Source organism: Rhinolophus ferrumequinum, chromosome 23, assembly GCF_004115265.2.
Source record: "Rhinolophus ferrumequinum isolate MPI-CBG mRhiFer1 chromosome 23, mRhiFer1_v1.p, whole genome shotgun sequence".
Taxonomy (NCBI): domain Eukaryota; kingdom Metazoa; phylum Chordata; class Mammalia; order Chiroptera; family Rhinolophidae; genus Rhinolophus; species Rhinolophus ferrumequinum.
In genome coordinates, this window is record NC_046306.1 from 12,169,464 (window position 1) to 12,190,636 (window position 21,173).

General features: G+C 51.9%; 2 protein-coding genes and 1 long non-coding RNA gene across 3 annotated transcripts in view; 1 reads left to right on the forward strand and 2 right to left on the reverse strand.

Moving 5' to 3' along the window:
* The window catches only part of SLC12A5 (solute carrier family 12 member 5), a 37,161-nt gene extending 35,615 nt beyond the window's left edge, over positions 1–1,546 (reverse strand). The window contains exon 1 of the mRNA XM_033094580.1: positions 1,353–1,546. Within this exon, the coding sequence (XP_032950471.1) occupies positions 1,353–1,473 (121 nt within the window). The 5' untranslated portion in view covers positions 1,474–1,546. The remainder of the gene's footprint in view (positions 1–1,352) is intronic.
* LOC117015820 (uncharacterized) lies at positions 1,353–10,783 on the forward strand. The gene is made up of 3 exons (XR_004421798.1): positions 1,353–1,474; positions 3,083–3,145; positions 10,654–10,783. It is a non-coding gene; the product is annotated as an uncharacterized LOC117015820 (long non-coding RNA).
* MMP9 (matrix metallopeptidase 9) lies at positions 5,113–12,171 on the reverse strand. The gene is made up of 13 exons (XM_033094583.1): positions 11,953–12,171; positions 11,210–11,442; positions 10,687–10,835; positions 10,292–10,420; positions 10,030–10,203; positions 9,634–9,807; positions 9,078–9,254; positions 8,835–8,990; positions 7,731–8,013; positions 7,470–7,609; positions 6,972–7,122; positions 6,776–6,879; positions 5,113–5,429 (listed from the first exon to the last, which is right to left on the reverse strand). The coding sequence occupies exons 1-13, from the start codon at positions 12,088–12,090 to the stop codon at positions 5,311–5,313; spliced, it is 2,127 nt and encodes a 708-aa protein (XP_032950474.1). The 5' UTR covers positions 12,091–12,171; the 3' UTR covers positions 5,113–5,310.
* Positions 12,172–21,173: the final 9,002 nt, after the last annotated feature.

Consider the following 21,173-nt stretch of genomic DNA (forward strand, 5'->3'; position numbering starts at 1 on the left):
AGAACGGCTCCTGGAGTTCTGGTTTTTAAATCTGGAAGGATGGCAAGGGCATTCATGAAAATGAGAAAGGGGCTGACAGATTATGGGAAAGATGAAGAGTGGAAGAAACCCAAGAAACCCGAGTGGCCACATCCAGGAAGCGTGGTTGGTTCACGGGCTGGAGCCCTGTGGAAATCTAGGCCTCCGTTTGGTCATCTATACAACGAGGGAGTTCTCCAAAGAAACCCCCAAAGGGCTCCTTGAGGGATTTTGGTGCTTAAGTTTTGCTGGAGTCAGGGTGAGCTCACCTGCGGCTCAGCAGCGACCCCTGGCGGCCCGGGGAGGCTCTTCCTCCTCCCGGCGCGGGGGCCACTCCAGGCCGATTCGCCACGTTCCTTCCAGACCTGAGGGACACAGAGCCAGGGAGGGAAGGGACCCCTGACAAGTGCCCCCTGCGGAGAAGACTGTGTGTGCATCCAGGATGCTAATTCTTCACTGAAGGCTAGAAGAATTCTGCCCCTCCTCTCTCTTCTGTGCCCTGCGTGTAACTTCCCTTACAAGACCACTGCACTGGGCCCTCGAGGTAGACGTCCTCAATTCCTCCTGAACTGGCTCCACCCAACCTTTCTGAACACGGAGCAGAGAGAGCTAAGTGGGTCCTCAGTGAGTGTCGTGACTGGAGTCCCTACGGGATCCTCCAAAGGTCTAGCTGCCGGGCATCTAAAGTATCTTCTCTTTTCCCCATCTCCTTCCCGGGATCCCCGGAGCTGTCCGCGACGCCTCTAGGGAGACCGAGGGTTGGAAGATGAGCCAGGCACCAGTGACCGACTGACCAGCACCTGCCTCACCGACCCGGACTCATTTTCCCTCCCAACCTCAACCCTACCCCCAGCCTGACCCTATCCCTATTCTCCTGGCCCAACCCTTCCCCTCTGGTCGCTCCCTTTTCTGCCCCAAACCCAGCTAGTCCTGCTTCCTCCCATTGGCTCTGGACCCACCCCTTAATCACATCGCCCTCCCCATTCCCTGGTTGCACCTTCTCCCCTCTGGTCCTGCCTCCTACCCTAGATGACACCGCCCCTTCAGTACCCTACAGCCCACCACCCTGGACACTATCCCCTCCATCACAAGACCCGCCCCTTCGCCTCTGGCCCTAATTTCTTCCCGTATCCCCGCCCACCTCGAATTTGGCCCCTCCCTTCACAATTTTCCATCCCTCTTCCCTCCTGCCCCCCTAGGTCTCAGCTCCACGCCCCTAGCTGGCCCTCGGCTGGAACGCCCCGCCCCTTCCAACAGAAGGCCCGCCCACCGTGGCCCCTCCCCTTATCTTGCCCCGCCCCACTCCGGCAGGCCCCGCCCCTTGCGGCCTCTACCTTTGGCGTCTTCCCCAGAGAGCTGGCGGATATTAGCGGCTGAACGCCGGTGGGACTCTCGGTCAGGGGTCCCGGCGAGCCCCGCGGGTGGCAGCGAGGTGACAGTGAACCTACGGCTCATGGTAAGGAAAGGACCCGGGCGACGGCGGTACAGTCGGGATCGCACAAGTGGCCGCAGCCCGGCTCTAGGAGGCAGAAAGAGCTGATTCCCCCCTCCTCGCCCGCCGCCCCCCGGACGCCACGCCGCGCAGGGTCCTAGTGCCCGCTGTGCTGGGAATATTCAGACATTTTTGGTTGTGACAAAGGGAGGGAAGGTGGTACTGGCATCTAGAGGTAGAGGCCACTTGCACCATCTCGGCTTGTACCACGGCTGCCTGCCCGTGAGCCACAGGTTTATCATCAGCTCCCTGCACTCTACCACCCACCCTACGTTGGGAGCTGTGGTATGGAGAGGAGGACTGACCCTGAATGGGTCTGGCATCTGTCTATCCATGGATCCCTCTACCTCCTGCAGGAAGACACCAAACATTTTACAGTTCCCCACTACAAAGAACTATCTGGCCCTAAATAGTGCGGAGGTTGAAAAACTCTGTACTAGAATAAGGAGTTTTACAGACAGCTAGATTTTAGGACTGACCAGGTTTTAAGCATGATTGAGAGCAGGTGATGACGATAGAAAAGCATGTTTGGAAGGTGGAGCCCAAGCGTTCAGTTGGACCTGTTAAGTTGAGATGCCTGTTGTCGCCTAAGGACCATGCAGAGATGGCAGGAACATACAAGTCAGGAGCTCACAGGAGAGGTTAAGTCTGGAGATATAAATGTTGTAGTCTTTAGCACAGAGATACTGTTTAAAGCTTGTCGGGCTAGACAAGATCACAGGGAATGACTGTACACAGAGTAGGCGTCCAAGGATTGAGCACAAGTGCACGCCATCATTTAGAGGTTGGAAAGAGGAAAGCCCAACCAGTGAGACAGGAGGAGAACCAGGAGTAAGTGAACCCAGAGACCAAGTGAAGAAAATTTTCAGGAAGAAGGGCATGATCAACTATGTCAAATGACCTAAGAGTTGGTGTCGGATGAGCACAGAGGAGTACCCACTGCATCTGGCTACAGGACAATCTCAGGTGACTTGAAAGAGAGTGATCTCAGTGGTGTGGTGGGGTGGGAGCCAGGGTGGAAGTAACTGAAAGAATGGGAATTGAAGAAGTGGAGACAATGATTAGAAACCCTTACCTTGGGGAAGTGTTATCATAAATGGGGGGAGTAGAGAAACAGAACAGTATCTGGAGAGACTCAGGGGTCCAGAGGAATTTTAAACAAGCCATATTAAGGAATACTTGTATGCCGATCAGAGTGGGTCATTCCTGAGCAAGAAATGGATGAGTTAGGGGAGAGGGGCTCCACCCGGAGGACACTGGGAAGGAAGTCCTCGGAATCCCTCGTTAAACGCCCACTTGAGCCCCAGGTCAGAAGATGATCAAATCTGATCAAGCCCATTACCGCCACTCACCCGCCCAGCCTTCAGTCAAGTCCCTTTGCTATCCTTGCGTCAAGTCCACACTCTTAAACCTGGCATTCAGATCTTCTCTTGTCTAGTCCAGACCACCATTCCAGAATCCTCTCTGCGCCCCTCTCATCCACCTCTAGTATGTGGAACTCTAAAACCACATACTAGAGTTCTTAGCCATTTGTCATTTCCCAAAAACTGCCTGCTTTTTCTCTTCTCCCAGCATGTGCACCAAGAGCCCACCTTCAAATCTCACTGTCACCGCTCACCGGCTATGAGAATTCAGGTGAGCTGTGTTTCAGTTTCCTCATTTGTAAAATGGGGGTGGTGGTGGTGGTGATGGCAATAGTAATAGTACCTATAAAGTAAAAATAATACCTGTTTCATAGGTTTGTTTTAAGGATTAGCTGTGTTAACACACAGAAAGCGCATGGAGCCGTGCTTGGTGTATAGCCAGTGCTATACTAGGAGTAGCTACTATTGTTACTGAACAGAAGAGGGTCTACCCATTCAATAAGAAGCAGAGCCAAACTGACTACTGAATTTTGCAGTGGAGAAATTAAAGCAATTTATTGGCAGGGCACCAAGCCAGGAGAACAGCAAGCTAGCGCTCAAAATCCAAACTCCCCAATGACTTTTGATCAAGGGTTTTTAAAGGCAAAGATGGAGAGTTAGGTTGTAGGGGTCACGGGTGAAGCTGATTTGGCTAGTTCTCATGCAAGCCTCAGCGATTCTCCCTAGTCTGATTAATTTAGTTCCTGACATCATCTTGTCTGTTGTCTTCATCACTGTGATCAGGTGATCTAAACAGGTTGAGGAACCAAGATTCTGAGAAACATCTCATAACCGTGCATCAGTGATGTTATCTTTAGAGCAAAAGGCAGAAACTAAACATCTTGTGACTTTTGTTATTGTTTAACCTTAAGTAGATACATTTTTCTATTATCTCAAGCAAAGTGTACTTGTAAACATTTTTCCTGGAACTTGCTTTACAGGCAGGCCTCTAGGACATGATCAACATATTTTCTTAATCTTTGACTATAAGCTAAGTGACAACCAAAGCAATTGACACATTTAGTTAAAGACTATATCTATATCTCTAGGCTCTAGGATCTAATACCTAATCGTGTTTACTGTTAACTGTCAGTTTCACTGTCATCGTGCATATAGTCCATATTTCAGTTATCCACTCCTACCTTGCACATGGCACTTAGCTTGTGACCAGTGTCTCATTGTACAAACAATGCTGCAATCAACATCCTTCTATGTGTTGTTTTGTGTACGTATGTATGAGGGATAGAGAGTAGGCACATTTTTAGATTAATGGTTCTTGATAAACAACTCTTAGAAGACAGTTCTATTTGTACAGTCACTCTTGCTCATCCTTCCAGCTTCAGTTCAAGATCAGATGTCATCTTGGCTTGAGAATGTCCCCTGACTTCAACCACAACACACAGAATCATACATACACACACATCTTTAGGATAAAGGGTCACACACTGCACATTCTCTAAGTGTAATCCCATCCCCACCAGCCACAGAATCACTTATAACTGAGTTAGATTCTCTGGGGGTGGAGCCTGGAGTCTGCATTTTAAGGAAGTTCTAAGGGTACTTTTATGAACCCTAAAGTTTGAGGGCCACTGAGAGGTCCTTGGGACAGAAACATAGTCCAATGCATCTCTCTATCCCCTGTGCCCATTACGGGGCCTGGCTCCATGCAGGGGTTCAATAAATGTTTGATGGGGGCCGGCCCGGTGGCTCAGGCAGTTGGAGCTCCGTGCTCCTAACTCTGAAGGCTGCCGGTTCGATTCCCACATAGGCCAGTGGGCTCTCAACCACAAGGTTGCCAGTTCGATTCCTCGAGTCCTGCAAGGGATGGTGGGCTGCACCCCCTGCAACTAGCAACAGCAACTGGACCCTTAGCCCTCCACAACTAAGATTGAAAGGACAACAACTTGACTTGGAAAAAAGTCCTGGAAGTACACACTGTTCCCCAATAAAGTCCTGTCCCCCTTCCCCAATAAAATCTTTAAAAAAAATAAAAATAAAAGTAAATAAATGTTTGATGAATGGTTAGCCATTTCCTTGGCTGTAAAACAGGAATAATCACACTGTACTTTCCTAATAGGCATAATTAAATATGTTAATATTTATGAAGTACTTAGAACACTGCTTGTCACAAAACAAGCACTTTGTTAAATACATACATACATATATGTACATGCATGCATATATACATAAATAAATCTCAAGGTTAAAGAATCCAAGTTTATTAAAGACATTCCAACAACAAAAAAGGAAGGTGGGACAAGAGGGCCCAGCCCACCTCCACTCCTCCTTTTTTCCTCCAGAAGAGACCCACCAGTTTGTATCCGGCAAACTGGCTCCTTCCCCATCAGGATGGTCCCCATGGGGACACACTGCGGTGCTGAAACAGGATGGTGAACCTTAGGCCTCAGGGCACTGCAGGATGTCATAGGTCACGTAGCCCACTTCGTCCACTTGGTTCATCTCATTCCGGAAATTCACGCGCCAGTAGAAGCGCTCCTGGCAGAAGTAAGCTTTCTCTGCAGGGGAGAGGCAGGTACAAGAAGGGTAATTCCAACTCTCCCACATGCACATATAGAAACAAGAGGAAAATCTTTACAATCATCCCTCCTGCCCTTTCTAGATCTTTCCAAGTTTTTCACATGACCCCTCCATCTCCCCCACAGAGATGCTGGAAGACACAGACACTGATGTCCAAAGCACTAGCACAGAGCCTGGCACACAGTAGGTGCTCATGGCCAATTTCAACATTCATTCAACAAATCCGTTCATTCATTCAACAAATAGTAATCATGCCAAGCACTGTTAGAAGCACTGGGAATACAGTAGAGAACAATTGCAGGCATGATCTAAGTTCTTTTGGTGCTTACACTCAAGTGGAGTAAGACAGATGATTACCAAACAATCATGTAAATAAAAGATTGGTTTTGACAATGCAGAAGAAGTAAAAGCAAGTAAGTGAATAGATAATGAGGGTCAGAGAAGGGTTCTTTAAAACGGTGGCTGTAATGCTGAGACCTGAAGAATGAGAGGAGGGCAGACCAGTGACAATCTGGGAAAAAAACCTCCCAGGCAGAGGGAACAACTGGCACAAGGCCCTAAGCAAGGAATGACCTTGATGTGTTCAAAGAGCAGCCAGAAGGCCAGTGCGGGTGGAGTGAACAGAGAGAATGACAGGAGTAGTGGAAGGGGATGAGGGCGGAGATGTCAGATCATGTCAGTTTCTTGGAAAAGGTCTGAAGTCACCCTCAAGACCACTCCTTGGGAGGTCTCCCACTCCTAACCCTTCCTTATTCCCAGAGATTATATGAAAGGTATTGGACAACCAAGATGGCTTGGACTAGGGAGTTTGCAAAGAAGATAGTGAAAGTAAATATATGGGTGGTAGAGTTAACAGAACTTGTCAACTAATTGTATATGAGCGGGGAGAAAGAGAAAACAAGTACAATTCCAGCTACCACCCCCATTTTCCAAATGGGGAAACTGAGGCTCCGCAAGTAGCAGTGACACACAGCTATGAATTGCTTTATTTATCATGATATTCCCAGGGGCAGCACAATGCCTGGCACATTACAGGCACTTGGTAAATGTTGTCTGATAAAACAATGAGCCTTCGTGCAAATCATGTGTCCTATACTGTAGGGGAAAGAGGCAGGCAATTTGGATCCTAGCTCTGGTTGTGCCCCTGTGTCCCTGTATGATCTGGGGAAGTCCCTGCCTTTATAGGGAGTTTATATCCATGCTGGGGCATTTGCCTCAATCGTCAGGGGCTTTTCCCTTCTCGCTCACTATTTGACCAATCTCTACCACGGGAGGAGGTGCCTCAGGGAAGGACCCTCCCCTAACCCCCGTCTGCAGCCCTCACCTCGGTACTGGAAGATGTCGTGCGTGTTCAAGGGCACCCCGGGGAACATATGGTCCACAGGGCTAGCGCTCTGGGGATCCACCTTCTGTGTCTTCACGTCGAACCTGCAGGAAGGTGGCGAGGAGACAGGTGCTGAGCCTGCCGACAGGCGGATTTCGCCCGGGCTCCCCCTACTGGCGGTCTCCCTGGCCCTCACCTCCAGAAGTTCTGCCCGCTGAACAGCAGCACCTTACCCCCGCCGCGAGGGAGGCCACCGGTGACTTGGGTCACCTCCGGACCCAAGCCCAGCTTGTCCAGACGCCTCGGGCCTATCACCGACGGGCCTGTGTAGACCCACACTTGGCGCCCTGCGGGGGAGAAGGATCGCATCGGTCTGGGGGCAGGGAGAAGGCACACATTCTCCCTGAATGTCAAAAGGGAAAAGCCAACGAGGCCTTTCCAAGCCTGGCGTAACCGCAGTCTTTGCGCCCAACGAGCAGAGCCGCTCAGTACGATTGTGCAAGGGTGCGGTGAGGAGGGGAGCTGAAATTCATCCTGCCCCCTCCCCCGCTAAATTTGCTAAATTGCATCCGCCAGGAGGGAGTATCTTTTTCTAATCCGCGCAAGACATTTTATGGATTATCCGCGGTCTCTTGGTCCTCCTAGATTGGTGAGGGGGTCAGGGAGGAGGGAAGTGAGAAAGGAGGACACTAACCAGAGAAGAAAAAAATCTTCTTGGTGAGAGGATCCTCAAAGGCGGAGTCCAGCTTGTGCGGCAGTGTAGGCCACGTGTCCCTGATGAGGAAGGGGCCTTGCACACTGCGTCTCTGGCCCTCAGAGAACTGCCAGTACTTCCTGGAAATGTGAAAGGGCAATGGTGGGGCACTGAAACTTGAGCCAAAGACGAGTGAGCGGGAAGGGACAGGCAGGTCCCTCCTCCAAGCCCCCTTCCTTGCCATACATCCCTGCCCCTCACCCATCCTTGAAAAAATGCAGGCGATTCCCGATTTCTGCGATGGCATCGAAGATGTCTACGTTGCAGACATCCTCAGATGGATCCAAAGACACTGTTGGGGCCTCAGTAGGGCCAGCAGTCGGGGGACCCGTGGGACCAACTGAAGGGGATCCTGTGGGGCCAGCAGTGGGACTCGTGGAGGGATGGGCAGTGGGAGGCCCAGTGGTGCAGACCACTGGGGGAGCGGTGGGCTGGGTTGCAGGTGTGGTGGTTGGAGGCTGTGGCTCAGGTTTAGGGCGAGGACCTAAAAAGAGACACCAGGTGAGACACCCACTATTTCTGCATACCTCTGGGCCCCTGAAATATCTACTCCCCAAAGCCTATGAATCCCCCGCTGGCACTCACTTCCACACTTTAGATGTCCGAGCCTGCCTTCCCCTCACCACAGGAAGGGGTGTCCTTTCCTACACTCAAGCCATATTTCATTCAAGCCATATTTATCCAGTCCCTGGGCTCATCAGGCCCGGCTGGGCCCTAGAACAGAAGACAGGCAGGAAAACCCCTCTTCCTTCCACCTCCCAGCTGGGAGAGAAATGTTTTTTGAACACAAGCTCAGTGCTAAACTTAGTGTTAAAGGCTTGATCAACTCACATTAGCTAGCATGATCTTAAAAAAGAAAAACCCATAAAGTGGATTCTTTAAAATCCCCATTTTTTAAAATGAGGAAATAATACTAATGATAATAAGTGACTGTATATATATGGTCAGACACTTACATGGTGCTTACTGTATGCCAGGCGTTATTCTAACTCACTTAGACCTCCTGATAACTCTGTGAGGCCGGTACTATTATTAGCCTCACCTTACAGATGAGGAAATTGTGGGGTGGAGTAACATACCCGAGGTCACCTACCCAGGAAGTGGCTGGACTGGCTTTTGAACCTATGTCCGTCTCACCCTAGAGTCTCAGTTCTTTATCACCATCGCAAAGCACTGACCCCTCAGCCATTAGACCCGCTGGACCCAGGCTTCCCTGTACATAGATGTTGAGGTCCCAACTTGCCCCACCGCTCCCCATTCTCTGCCCTTCCCTCTCCTCCCTCCATCCCTGCCCCAAAACCTCACCATACAGATGCTGGATGCCCTTCACGTCGTCCTCATGCAGGGGGGGCCCGTCGGTGTAGCTGTACATGGGGTACATGAGCGCCTCTGGCACGGATGTGTGATCTAAGCCTAGCGCATGGCCGAACTCATGTGCAGCCACGAGGAACAGGCTGTACCCTGGAGGTCAAAGAGAGCCTGAGACGTGAGCCCTGTCCGCTCACATCCCAACTACCCCCAGCCCCAGAACCTCAGAACCCTGCCCACCTTGGTCTGGGCAGAAGCCCCACTTCTTGTCGCTGTCGAAGTCGGAGGTGGTGGCACACCAGAGGCGCCCATCGCTGCGACCCTCTCTGGTACAGGTTGAGTACTCCTTGCCCAGGAAAACGAAGGGGAACACGCACGGCTCCCCGGCCGAATTGCCCCCGCTCACCGTCGAGTCGACTGGAAAGACCCAGGGCCTTGGGTGAGCCCGGTAGGTGGATCCAATAAGGAGCCAGGGGCAGGTCAAAGAAGGAGCTAGAGAATCTTGGTGCGGTTTTTAAAGCCTAGAGGGCAATGCGCGGCGCCGCTGAGCCCAGGCGAGGCTGGTGGGCGGGGCCTGGGGACCTGAGACCAAGTGAGAGGCAGCAGGCGAGGCTAAAGGCCAAGCCACACGGACGGGGCGGAGGCAATTGGCAGTCAGGGGGCGGGGCTGGGGTGAGGATGGGCATTGTCACGGCGGTCCTGAGGACCAAAGACAAGTGGAGAGACAAACTGATGGGTGGAGGTCCCAGCATTGGTCTGGGACCAATGCTGAATCTGGTAGGCGGGGAAGAGATACCTCGGGTGGGGCAGAAGCCATAGAGTTTGTCCTGGTCATAGTTAGCGGTGGTGGCGCACCAGCGGTAGCCGTCCGAGCGACCGTCTGTGGTGCAGGCGGAGTAGGAGCGGCCCTCGAAAGTGAACGGAAACACGCAGGGCTTGCCGTCTGCATTGCCGTGCTGGGTGTAGAGTCCTGGGGAGGCCCACACATTACCCGGAGTTTACTGACCCACAGGCCACCCGTGTACTCCATTCCTCGTCTCCTCATTTCACAGATGAGGAAGCTGGGCCCAGAGCACAGGCGAGTGACTTGCAGGCCACACAGCACTAGTGACAGAGCTGGGATTAAAACCCAGGCTTCTGGACCCTCGAGGGTGGTGGGCGTCCCCCACCGTCGCCGCGACCCCGCACTCACTCTCGCTGGGGCAGAAGCCGAACAGATGGTCAACGTCAAAGTTGGCCGTGGTGCTGCACCAGGGCAAGTCGTCTGAGCGGCCGTCAGTGGTGCAGGCGGAGTAGGAGCGGCCCTCGAAGTTGAAGGGGAAGTGGCAGGGGGCGCCACCAGCGTTTCCAAAGTGGGTCTGAACCACTGCAGGAGGAGAGGGACGGGGTCAGGGCGAATGGTGACGGGCACGAGAAGGAAAGGGAATGGGCGTCGCGGCGGCGCAGAATCTCACCGACGCCCTTGCCCAGAGACCACAACTCTTCGTCGTCGAAATGGGCGTCTCCTTGAATTCCGGGGCCAGGAGGAAAGGCGTGTGCCAGGAGCCCGTCCTTCCCGTCGAAGGGATAGCCATCGCCGTGCTCTGAGGAAGCAGGTGGGAAGAAGAGTTAGCTGCGTACGGGTGTGCAGATTGTGTGCTACCCAAGGGCGCGGAACTGAGTGGGCCTTGCGTCCCCGCGCTGTGCTGGGTCACGGAAGAGGAGGCGCCATAAGGGAGGGCGGGGGGGAGGGGGTCAGGGTTGGGGGGACAAGCAAGAGACAGCCTGACCAGTGCCCCCTCTACTCTCTACATGGTCTTCTCTCCCCTGTCCCCAGACCCTCTTGGCTTGTCCCTTCTCGCGTTCTCACCCCGAACACCAAACTGGATGACAATGTCGGCTTCCCGGCCGTACACGCGAGTGAAGGTGAGCGGCGTCACCTTGCTCCAGACGTCGAAAGCGCGGGCAAAGGCGTCGTCGATCACGTCCTGCGGCAAGTCTTCCGAATAGTTTTCGATCCTGTCGGGGAAAGGCAGGAGGACAGAGTCCAGAAGTGAGAGGTGGGAGCAGGGGCAACCGCAATACCCTCTGTCTCCGGGACTTCAACAGCCACAACGCTCTCTGCGCTCCACGCTTTCACCAATAAAGCACTGTCAGACGCATCTTTCTCTTTGGACACTCACAATGGCCCTGGCAAGGAAGACTCAGATTGTGAGGCGCATTTCCCCAAAGGGAAAACAGAGGCTCAAAGGTGGATCCCCTTGCCCCGGGCTGCACATTTAGTGAAACCCACCGATAGGTGTAAGACAGGAAGTGTTCACCGACCGCCCGCGCCTCTGAGGACCGACCTCCCCACCCGACTCCCGCTGTCCCCGCGGGACCCCGCCGCGCACCAGTACGTGATGTTCTGGTGGTGCCACTTGAGGTCACCCTCAAAGGTCTGGAATTGGCCCAGGTCTGGGACGCCGCAGCGCGGGGCACGCATCGCCTCCAGGGTGGTGCTGTCCAGCTCTCCAGTCTCCGGCAGAGCCAGGCGCTTCTGGAGAACCCGCAATGCCCGGCTCAGGGACTGGTTGTCGTTTCCAAACTCCGCCACTTTAGTGTAGCCATAGCGGTACAGATATTCCTGTGGATGAAGGGGCAGAGATTTCCCAGAGCCTTGACTCCCTTTCTGTGCCCGAATGGGTCAGGACCTCATCCCTCTAGGAGCGCAGGGAGTGGCAACAAGGCACGGTACCCAGCATTTGGTACCCTGGACACCAGTGCCCAAGTATCTCCTCTCCTGCAGACTTCCTCAGCTCCTGCCAACCCCGAATGCCCCTGGCCACGCCTCCCTCAGGGCTCCCTAGAGTTTACCCCTGTTCAACCGCAGCCCATGTCCCCTCCAGAACCCTCCAATGCTCCTCAACACCGTTTCCGACTGCCCGGCTAGGAAATCCTCATTAACCCTTTCCCAGCCATTATGGCCCGGCGCATCCACAGGACCCCCCCCCCCCAGTGCCTGATCCTGGACACCTCTGTTCTCTACACCTGCCCATCACCCCCAATATGCCCCAAAATATCTCCTCTGAGGCTCCATACCCTCCCTGGAACTCCAACTCGAGGACTGCAACTCTAGTCTGGGGTGTTTGCCTACCTCTGCCAGCTGTGTGTTGGTGAGACTGGTTCTCAGGTCTCCTGGGAAGACCACAACAGTGGGCTGGTGCCGTCTGGGGGCAGCAGTGCAGCAGCCCAGCGCCAGGAGCGCCAGGACCAGGGACAGCCAGGGGCTCATGGTGAGGGTAGCAGTGTCTGGCTGCAGCCGCACTTGTGGGGGCTTTAAGGAGGCGCTGTTAACTGAATCAGTGACCCCGCCCCTCCCGCCAGGCCAGGCAGGGGCTGACTCAGGGGATGGTGTGTGTGTGTGTGTGTGTGTGTGTGTGTGTGTGTGTGTGTGTGTTGGCAGCCCCAGCATGAGAAAGCAAAGAAAGGGCTTACACCACCTCCTCCTCTCCCCTCTGCCCACAGTCCCCGTTGCTGAGTCAGTCAGGACCCCAGACCCACAGAGACCTACAGGAAACCACAGGCCCATAAGGGAAGATTGGGTTTTGCAAACTGCAGAGCTTGTGAGAACTGTTTGAAAGAGAGGGGAGGAGATGAAGCTGGAGGACTCCCTGAGCGCTTCATCTGACTGCCGCAAGTGGTCAGCCTAAGGGAAGAGGATGGAAGATTCCCTGAGGTCTCTATCTGAACTTAGTGATCCTCCTTTCTGGTCCCCTCTGTGGGACCCTCCTCACACTCCCAGACTCTGTCCACTTTTCTCCTCCCTGGAAGTTTCCCTTGACTCAGCTTCCTCTTGCTGCCCCACCTGGCCTGGAAGGAGTGGGCTCTGAGAGGCAGGAACTGGGGAATTCCACTTGGGGCAACCGCTGTCTATACAGGCTGACTCCTTCAAACTAGCGGGGTGTTTGTAGCAGCTGGAAGGTAGCAGACATGGCTTTATTCTCTTCCTTTAGTGCCTTGGGCAAATGTCCTCACTCTGAATTTTTCTCAGCTGGAATAAAAAGGCGGGGGCGGAGGGAGGGGACTTTGTCCCTAAATGATGTAAGGTTAAAATGAGATCAAACCGATAAAATGCTTAACACAGTGTATGTTGCAAGTCTTCAACAAATTACCATGATTGCTTTTAATTATCTGAGCCAAAGCCATGATTCCAACTTGGAGTGAGGAGGCAGGAGACTTGGGTTCTAATCTGCTGTGTGTGCCTTCCCCTCTCTGGGCTTTGGACTCTTCAACTGCTACGTAGGGGGAAAGGGGTAATCTCCAGGAGCCTTTCAGTGCTCCAGCCCTGCTCCACCCACACAAGCTCCAGCACCAATTATCACCACCCATGCCAATAACCAGCAGCCTCCCTCCCTTCCTTCTTCCCAGCCAGCCAGCCAGCAAAGGGCAGGATCTACATTTGCCTTCTTTGAGGCATTAGTTGGGAAGGCCAGTAATAAAAATTCGGTAAGGTGTGTTTAAGGGGCTTATGTGCCAAGCACTTTATATGCTTATCTAATAAATGAGTCCGTGAGTTGGAGAAAATTAGCTTCCCTTATAGGAAAATGGAAGCTCTAGAGTTCACTAATTGATGAGCATTTGCTTTGGAGTCACACAGTTCTGGTTTTCAGTCCCAGCTCTGCCATTCGCCAGCTACGGGACCTTGGGCAAGTCACTTCACCTCTGAGCCATAAGACTAATTCATTTCTGGAGATCTACTTTGTAGTACTGTGGTAAGTTCCCTGTAAGCACCTCAGCTCATCCTCACCGCCATCTGTGAGGCTGGTTCAATGAGTACCCCGCCCATTTTTAGAGGAGGAAACTGAGGCTCAGAGCAGTTAAGGAACGTGTCTCTGATCACTGAGTTAATACAGAGAACCACAAGCCTAGGTCTCCCTGGTTCTGAAGCTTTTCACGTTTATGGCCATTTACGGGGAACTGAGATGACCAGGGGTTGAAGGGGAGTGGGGGGATGGGATCGAGGAAGGCGATTTAAAACCTGGACCCTTCTCCTCTGATCCCCTGCACCCACCGAAGATCAGAGAGGAGGCTCAGGACTTTGGGGAATCAGAGGCTGGGACAAGGGACCCAGGGTGACTATATTCCAGATTTGAGAGTATGGGGTCAGAGCAATATGATTTTGGAGATGGAAACAAAGAGACCCTCCCATCCAGGGGAATCTTCATCTGGAGGCAGATATGGGCTCTAGGAGAATCCATGAACTACCCCCAACTGTACAAAATATGTCATATCTATGTATGTATGTCATAGTTCTCAAATTTAGCAATATTGACATTTGGGGCTGATAATTCTTTGTCTGGAAGGACCTTCCTATGCATTGTTTAGTAGCAGCACCAGCCTCCACCCACTAGAGACCAGTAGCACCTCCCCCTGCCAGTTGTGACAACCAGAAAGGTTACCAAACATTGCCAAATGTCCCCGGGATGGGTGGGAGCGGCAAAGGCACCCCCGGTTGAGAACTGATAGATGTTGATTTTTCTCTGTCAATGGTCCAAAAATTTCATCGTACACTCAAACATGGACACACTCATCGTACACTCAACAAATATTAGTTGAGTTTTTACAGACCAGGCATTGTGCTAAGAACTGGGAATGTAGTAATGACCAAGATAGCTTTTGTCCTCATGCTTGCGGAACTGAGAGTCCAGTAGGGGAGAACCTGAATGAGTAATTCATTACCAAAGAGACAAACATCACAATTACCATTAAGGAAACTGAGGCCCAGAGTGAAGAATTTGCCTCTCTTATGTCACAAAGCAAGCCAGGGACCAAGTGAGGGGGGTAATAAGGACGGGTAGCTAAAAGCCTACACTCTGGAGCCACGCTGCTTAAGTTCAAATCTCAGCTGTGGTATGAACCTGCGGTGTGATCTGATTGGTCTACACAACCTGTCAGTGCCTCAGTTTCCACATCTGTAAGATGGGGTAATAATAGTGCTTACCTCAGGGGTCATAAGGGTCAAGTGAGTTAACCTATATAAAGTGCCTGGCACATGGTAATAAGTGCTTGAAGCTACTCTAAATACGATTGCCTCGTGCCAGCTAACTTTACCAAATGGGGAGCAGGGAGAGAACACCCTGCCTGGAACGCCAGAGCCTGATTCCTAGAGTCAATCCAAGCAAGAACGCTCCTTTTTTTACTCCCTCCCAACTTCCTCCTTTACCCCTGGCTCCCCAACCCCCATCAAGGGGAACTTAGAGAGAGCTTGGCTTTCAACACCAATGGCAGGAAGTGGTTCTGGTTATCACATCCCCCTTCCCCACTTCCCCACCCCTCCTTCCAATACCACAACAGAGTTTAGCCAAGGCCCTGGGAGAGGAGGCAGGGAGCAGGCTATACCCCAGGTGGGTACTCCCTAACCCTGACCCAGGTCATATCTTGGACTCTAAGCCCCTCACCCAGGTAGCGGCCTCATTCGGATGGGGAGGGGGCTGATCCTGGAGTCCTGAGTCACCAGCTGGATGACACAGTCCTGCAGGCTGCTATTAGTAACTCCAGGCCCCCAAACCAGGGTCAGCCTCACGAGATGAGGAATCTCTCCCCCAATCTATGATGGGGGAACTCCAAGCCTGTTTCTCCCAAACCTGCCAGGCCTGAGAGTCCCCGGCAGGATGTAGAGAAGACACTGGTGTCTAGGATGAAGCAGAAAGGTGTGTATATTGCAAGACATTGCCCCAAGGGAGAATATCATTCAAGTACACACCTCCACCCACAAACACACCTGCCATCCCTAGCCCCAGGGTGGTGGCAATTCCCAGGCTGACTCTTAGAGGCCCCAATAACAACACTGTCATGCCTCCCACTTATCTGTATTGAGCTCCTTCAACAGGAAGCCATAGAGAATAGACTTTGGAATCAGACTTTCTGGGCTCAAATTCCAGCTCCTATTTTTTCTGACTGTTCGACTTTAAGCAAGTCCCTTTGCCTCTCTGACCCCATTTCCTCACATATAAAATGGGGAGAGAACAGTCCTCACTCAAAAGGTTGTGAGGGGGTAGCCCAGGAGGCTCAGTTGGTTAGAGCACTGGCTCTCAACAACAAGGTTGGCGATTCAATTGCCCGCAAGGGATGGTGGGCTGTGCCCCCTGCAACTAAAGATTGAAAATGGCACCTGGACGTGGAGCTGAGCTGCACCCTCCACAACTAGATTGAAGGACAACTTGGAGCTGATGGGCCCTGGAGAAACACCCTGTTCCCCAATATTCCCCCCAAAAAACAGGTTGTGAAAGTATTAAATGAGATTCTACATTGTAAGTTTTCAGCACATAGTAGGTATGCAGGGAAAAAAGTTAGCTATCATGATTTTTACTCTTTACAAATCAGGCCTTATGACCCCAGTTAACTCTACAATTTCAGATTCATAAGCCCCTTTTACTGGTGAGGAATCTGCGAGGCTCAGGGAGTTGCCCAAGTCCACACAGCTAGAAAGGGACAGACGTAGGACTCCACCCAGACCTGACACCAGCACCCTGTTCCTTCCACCACATTCTGCATATGTCCCCTGCCATCTCAGTCTGTGATCATTCTAATAGTCAATGCATGGGGGAGGGGGCTTTGACAGTCTATCCAGTGCTATCATGTACCTTATATCACTTCTGATTTGCACCAAATGACAGATCTTCTTAATGTCCTACTTGAATCTGAGCTTTCAGAACTCCTTGGCATTCATGGGAAATAGAGACTGTAAACGATTTCAGTCTTGGGCCAGGTGACTGTCCAAGGCCCAGAGAAGTGCTTCAGTTTGCTGACTGTCAAACAGCTGGTGAGTGACAGAGCTCCTGCCCAGGCCTTCTGACTCTGAATCCCGTGCTAATATCAGGTCACTGGATCTGGCAAGAAGGAAGTCAGTGGGGGAAGCAGCCTGGGGATTAGGGGGTGCCCAGAATTCAGGTTGGAGGGGGTAAACCCAGGAACCAACAGAGAGAACAGGTGTGGGGTATTTGGCTGGGCTCTGTAGGGAAAAAAATGGGGTGGAGGGTAAAAGAGGGAAAATTAAGGATTAAGGTGTCTGGAAGCAGCAAAGAGCCGAGGGGAGTTTCCTTTAAGGCCAGAGACTCATATGCTGATTGATGGAAGGGACGGTGCTGTGGAAGGAGAGAGATGCGAATTGATGGAGAAAGAGGATGAGCTTAGAAACAGTCCCTTTGGTATCGGATAGCCCACTGGCAGGTAAGGCTATGCTTGAGGTCCCAGCAAAACAGGTGCAGCCCCAAAATACACATTTAAAAGAGTGTTTGTTTTTTATTAAGATTTATTTTTAGAGCAGTTTTAGGTTCACAGCAAAATTAAGAGGAAAGTACAGAGATTTGCCATCTAGCCCCTGTCCCCACACAGGTACAGCCTTCCCCTTTGTCAATATCCCCCAGCAGAGTGGGACATCTGTTACAAGAGATGACACTTCATTGGTACAGCATCGCCACCCCAAATGCATAGTTTAGGGCTCACTCTTGGTGGTGTACCTTCTATGGGTTTGGACAAATGCGTAACGTCTCCATCATCATGCTATTTTATAGAGTAGTTTCACTGCCCTAAAAATCCTCCGTGCTCTGCTTATTCATTCCTCCCCACCACAAAGATTGTTTTTGATATTTGAAAAACTTCCTTAAAGTAGCCAGCATGGGAAAAATCAGATCTTTGTTGGACTTCCTTATATAGTCATTTCAGGGTTTAGTATTGTTTTACTTTGGATGACATGTGGGGAAGGACATTATACTCTCAGTGATCACAGCCCCTAAAGGTTTGGATCTGGTCCTGTTCCCAGGGGGGTGGGGGAGTCCCTAATCCTTGGAAATCCCAGGTTGAACATTCGTGGCCCCTCGGTCACTCAGTCCATACTGGCCCTGGGCAATGGAGCAGGAGGGAGATGTCCACATAGCACACGGGACAACTGGCAATTTCTTTTCCCCTTTTACAAACCTAGGTTGCACCCCTATTCTTGGTCAGGCACACTTTCTCATGCACGTTCTAGTTCGGGCGGCTGACATGTAGTCCGAGAACCAGCAGCATCCGCAGCACCTGAGAATTGGTTAGAACTGCAGATCCTCCCCTGCCATTGCCCCGGAACTATTGAATAAGCACCTCTGGGTAGAGCCCAGCAATCTGTTTTAACAAGCCTGCCCAGATTCTGATGCATGCTCTGGTTTGAGACCTCCGCTTTCTTCTAGCTTCATCCCAACACAGAGAGAGGGAGGGCTTTTGACCCCATTGCCATATGAGGAGACTGAGGCTCAAAGACATGAAGTCACTTGCCCAAGGTCACAAAGCTAGTGCTAAAACCACTAGTTTTTAGTGGGAATCTAGGTCTTTTTGACTGTAAAGCTGATGCTCCTCACCACAATATTATAGCTAGGGCCAACATTCAAATATCTAACAACCAGGACCTCAGGAACCCTGACCAATCAGAACTGATTCAGTGGGGGGAGAGGAGCCCGCACAGGGAGGAGTGTTATTAACCCTTACACCCCTGGATCTGTAGTCCTAAGGGTCTGGGGGAAGAGGCTACTGGCTCTGGGGCACTTACAATGTTCAAAACAGCACCTGTTACCTACGCGTAGGGAACTATTTCAATGCTTAACAACTGGTGCTTCTGTACTACTGCATGCCGGCTGAACATCAGCCATAAGGACAGGCCCCTTCCTAGGAGAGGCTCCTGACACTTGGTTTGCACCACCAGGCGGAGAGCCTGGAGCTAAATATAGCCCCAAAGAAAGCACAGGTACAACAACACGCATCTTGTCAGAATACTACCTGATACTACCTGTTCAGCAGTGCTTCTCAAACATGGCTGCACACTGTGGAGTCACTAGGATTTTCTTTTGCATAGTGACACCTAAGTTTCACCACCACCACCCCCAACCCCTGGAGAGTCTGCCTTAATTGGTCTGGGGTGTAGCCTGGGTGTTGGGATTTTTTTTTTGTGGGGGGTATTTTTTTTTTTTAATTGGGGAATACTGGGAAACAGTATGTTTCTCCAAGTCGTTGTGGAGGGCGCAGCTCAGCTCCCAGTCCAGTCACCGTTTTCAATCTTTAGTTGCAGGGGGTGCAGCCCACCATCCCATGCCACCATCCCACATGGGAATTGAACCGGCAACCTTGTTGTTGAGAGCCTGCGCTCTAACCAACTGAGTCATCAAGCCGCCCTGGAATTTTTTTAAAGCCCGGATGATTCACATGCAGCCCAGGTTGAAAACACTGCTCTACAAGGCCCCTGAAACCTGTAAGAGACTCCAGATTGAGAACTTCTGGTTTGCATCAGTATTTCCCAAGGCTGGGGACTTTAAAAAAAATACAGATTCTCAAGAGATTCTGATTCAGTAATCAGTGGGGCCCGGAATTGGATGTTAGCAAGCTCCCCTGATTTAGAAATCAGGGACAGGGCCAGCCCCCGAGGGCCGAGGGGCTCAGAGACCTACCCCACTAACCCACCCCCAACATAGTTGAAGCAATTGAAAACATTTTGCCAGGAAATATCCAGAACCAATTTCCCCAGCTCTTCCTTCCTCTGTGCTGCGGAGACATTGCTTCAAAGAACACTGCTCTGAAACACAGCCCAAGACGCCCTCCCGAGAGGGCCATTTTCCGGCGAACTGCTGCAGAGCCCCAGGCCTGCTCTGATTGCCTTTTCTTCCCATTAATCCTGGGACACCCTCATTTAGATGCGATCTGCATACATTTGCATATTAAGTGCCAGTGCCCCCACCTCCCGCCTCCCCCCCCCTGTGGCATGTTAGGGGAAAATAATACTAATGTATTCACGAAGCCTGCTGAGATGTGTTCGAACCTCACGCAGCGCTGAGACTTTGATACACCTGAAGCCAGGCGCTGGGATCAAGGGAAGATGGCACAGGCCTGTGTGGATGCTGCAGGAAGTCTGTGGAGAGGATGCACCAGAAGCCTTCAGAGCTCTGAAACCAGCAGTTCTAGCCCTGCTCCTGATGAGAGGCAATTTGGGATTTCTCCAGTGGGAAAAGATGGGGAGCACCCGTAGATGGGGTAAGGGAGCTCCCCCTTGCAGGGGGGCGGGTGAGATTCCTTTCTGGCCTCAGAAGGGGCCTGTCTTGGAGACCACCTCAAAGGCTCTCCGGCTCCAGCCATGGGCTCCATGAAGAGCCCACCAGGTGACAGCTGGTGCAGTGGGAGGGGCTGGGTGCTGGAATCCAACAGACCTGGTTTGAACCATATGACCTGGGGTAAATGACTTTTCCTCCATGAACCTCAGTTTCCTCATCTTTACGACAGAAGTAACCAGCTCATTATATGGTGATGGGAGCCATGTCTTTATCTGGTTACCCAATAGTTGAATATCTTTCCTAGGCCCCTTCTGAGGCTGGGAAGCCATCTGCTAATGAGTGCACGTGCTAATGAGTGAGGTGGCATTGGGAGCCGAGCAGCCCTGAGAGTCCTCACGGGCTGTCCCTGCGGCATGGTTCTGGCCACGTTCACAGCTGACCAGCTTCCCTTGCGTCCAGCTCACTTTTCTAGTCAGGCCTCAAGCCTTCACATCGCTGCTGGGATCCTCCAGAAACCTTTTCAATACCTTCCTTTTTGCTTAAGTTAGCCCGAGCCAGTTTGACTGCTTGCAACCAAGGGCCCCAGTTGACACAAGGACCATTCTGTTCCTTCTCCTCAACCTCCTAAGTGCTTGGCTTTGATTGCAAACACTACCAGCCTCATTTCCTAAAGCCTCCTGGACAGCACTTCCTGAAGGTGTCTGGGACACTGCAACATGGTCCCGATCCACTCCTCTCCAGCCCTGTTCCTCCCTCTAGGCACCTCCTCCTGCTTCTAGTCTCTCCTCCCTGGTCTTCAAAATTTCCAAACCATCTGTATATTATCCTATAGTGCACCCTCCTCCCTGCATGTCATCCAAACAGTTGACAACCTGGATAATTGCCTGTGGGGAGAGTCCCAGAGAGCAGTTTCCAGGCTCTCGACCTCACGTGGAAAGGTGCTGGCTCAGGTAGTAGATGGCTGTAACCAGTTAGCCATTGGCCACTAATATAACTGCCGTGGCTACGCTGGTAAGGGGGTTGGTTGGTTGGCAGAGAAGCAGATGGTGGATTGCGGCTAGCAAGTGGGGTTAGCAAGCATGGATAGCGGATTGTGGATCGTGTGGATCCTACTTCCTATGTCTTGCCCAGCCGCCAGTGAGACCGGGATGCAGGAAGGCCCCTCACTGGGGTACTGGCGAATGTTTGCTTTTGTGTCTCCACCAGCCGCCATCAAGAATATAGTGGTCTGACTCCCCTGTCTATGGCTCTGTCGTTGTTCCTTTTTGGCCTCCCCAAATCCTGCGTTCTTGTGTGGGGAGCGGGA

Bases quoted from the DNA above. Each gene is read 5' to 3' on its own strand.
- MMP9 (XM_033094583.1), bottom strand. From the start codon at position 12,090: ATGAGCCCCTGGCTGTCCCTGGTCCTGGCGCTCCTGGCGCTGGGCTGC. The intron at 9,255-9,633 runs GTATCTCTTCCC...GGGTCTTTCCAG, and splicing joins TGGCTTCTGCCCCACCCGAG to TCGACTCGACGGTGAGCGGG. The intron at 7,123-7,469 runs GTTAGTGTCCTC...TCTCCCCCGCAG, and splicing joins GAAGATTTTTTTCTTCTCTG to GGCGCCAAGTGTGGGTCTAC.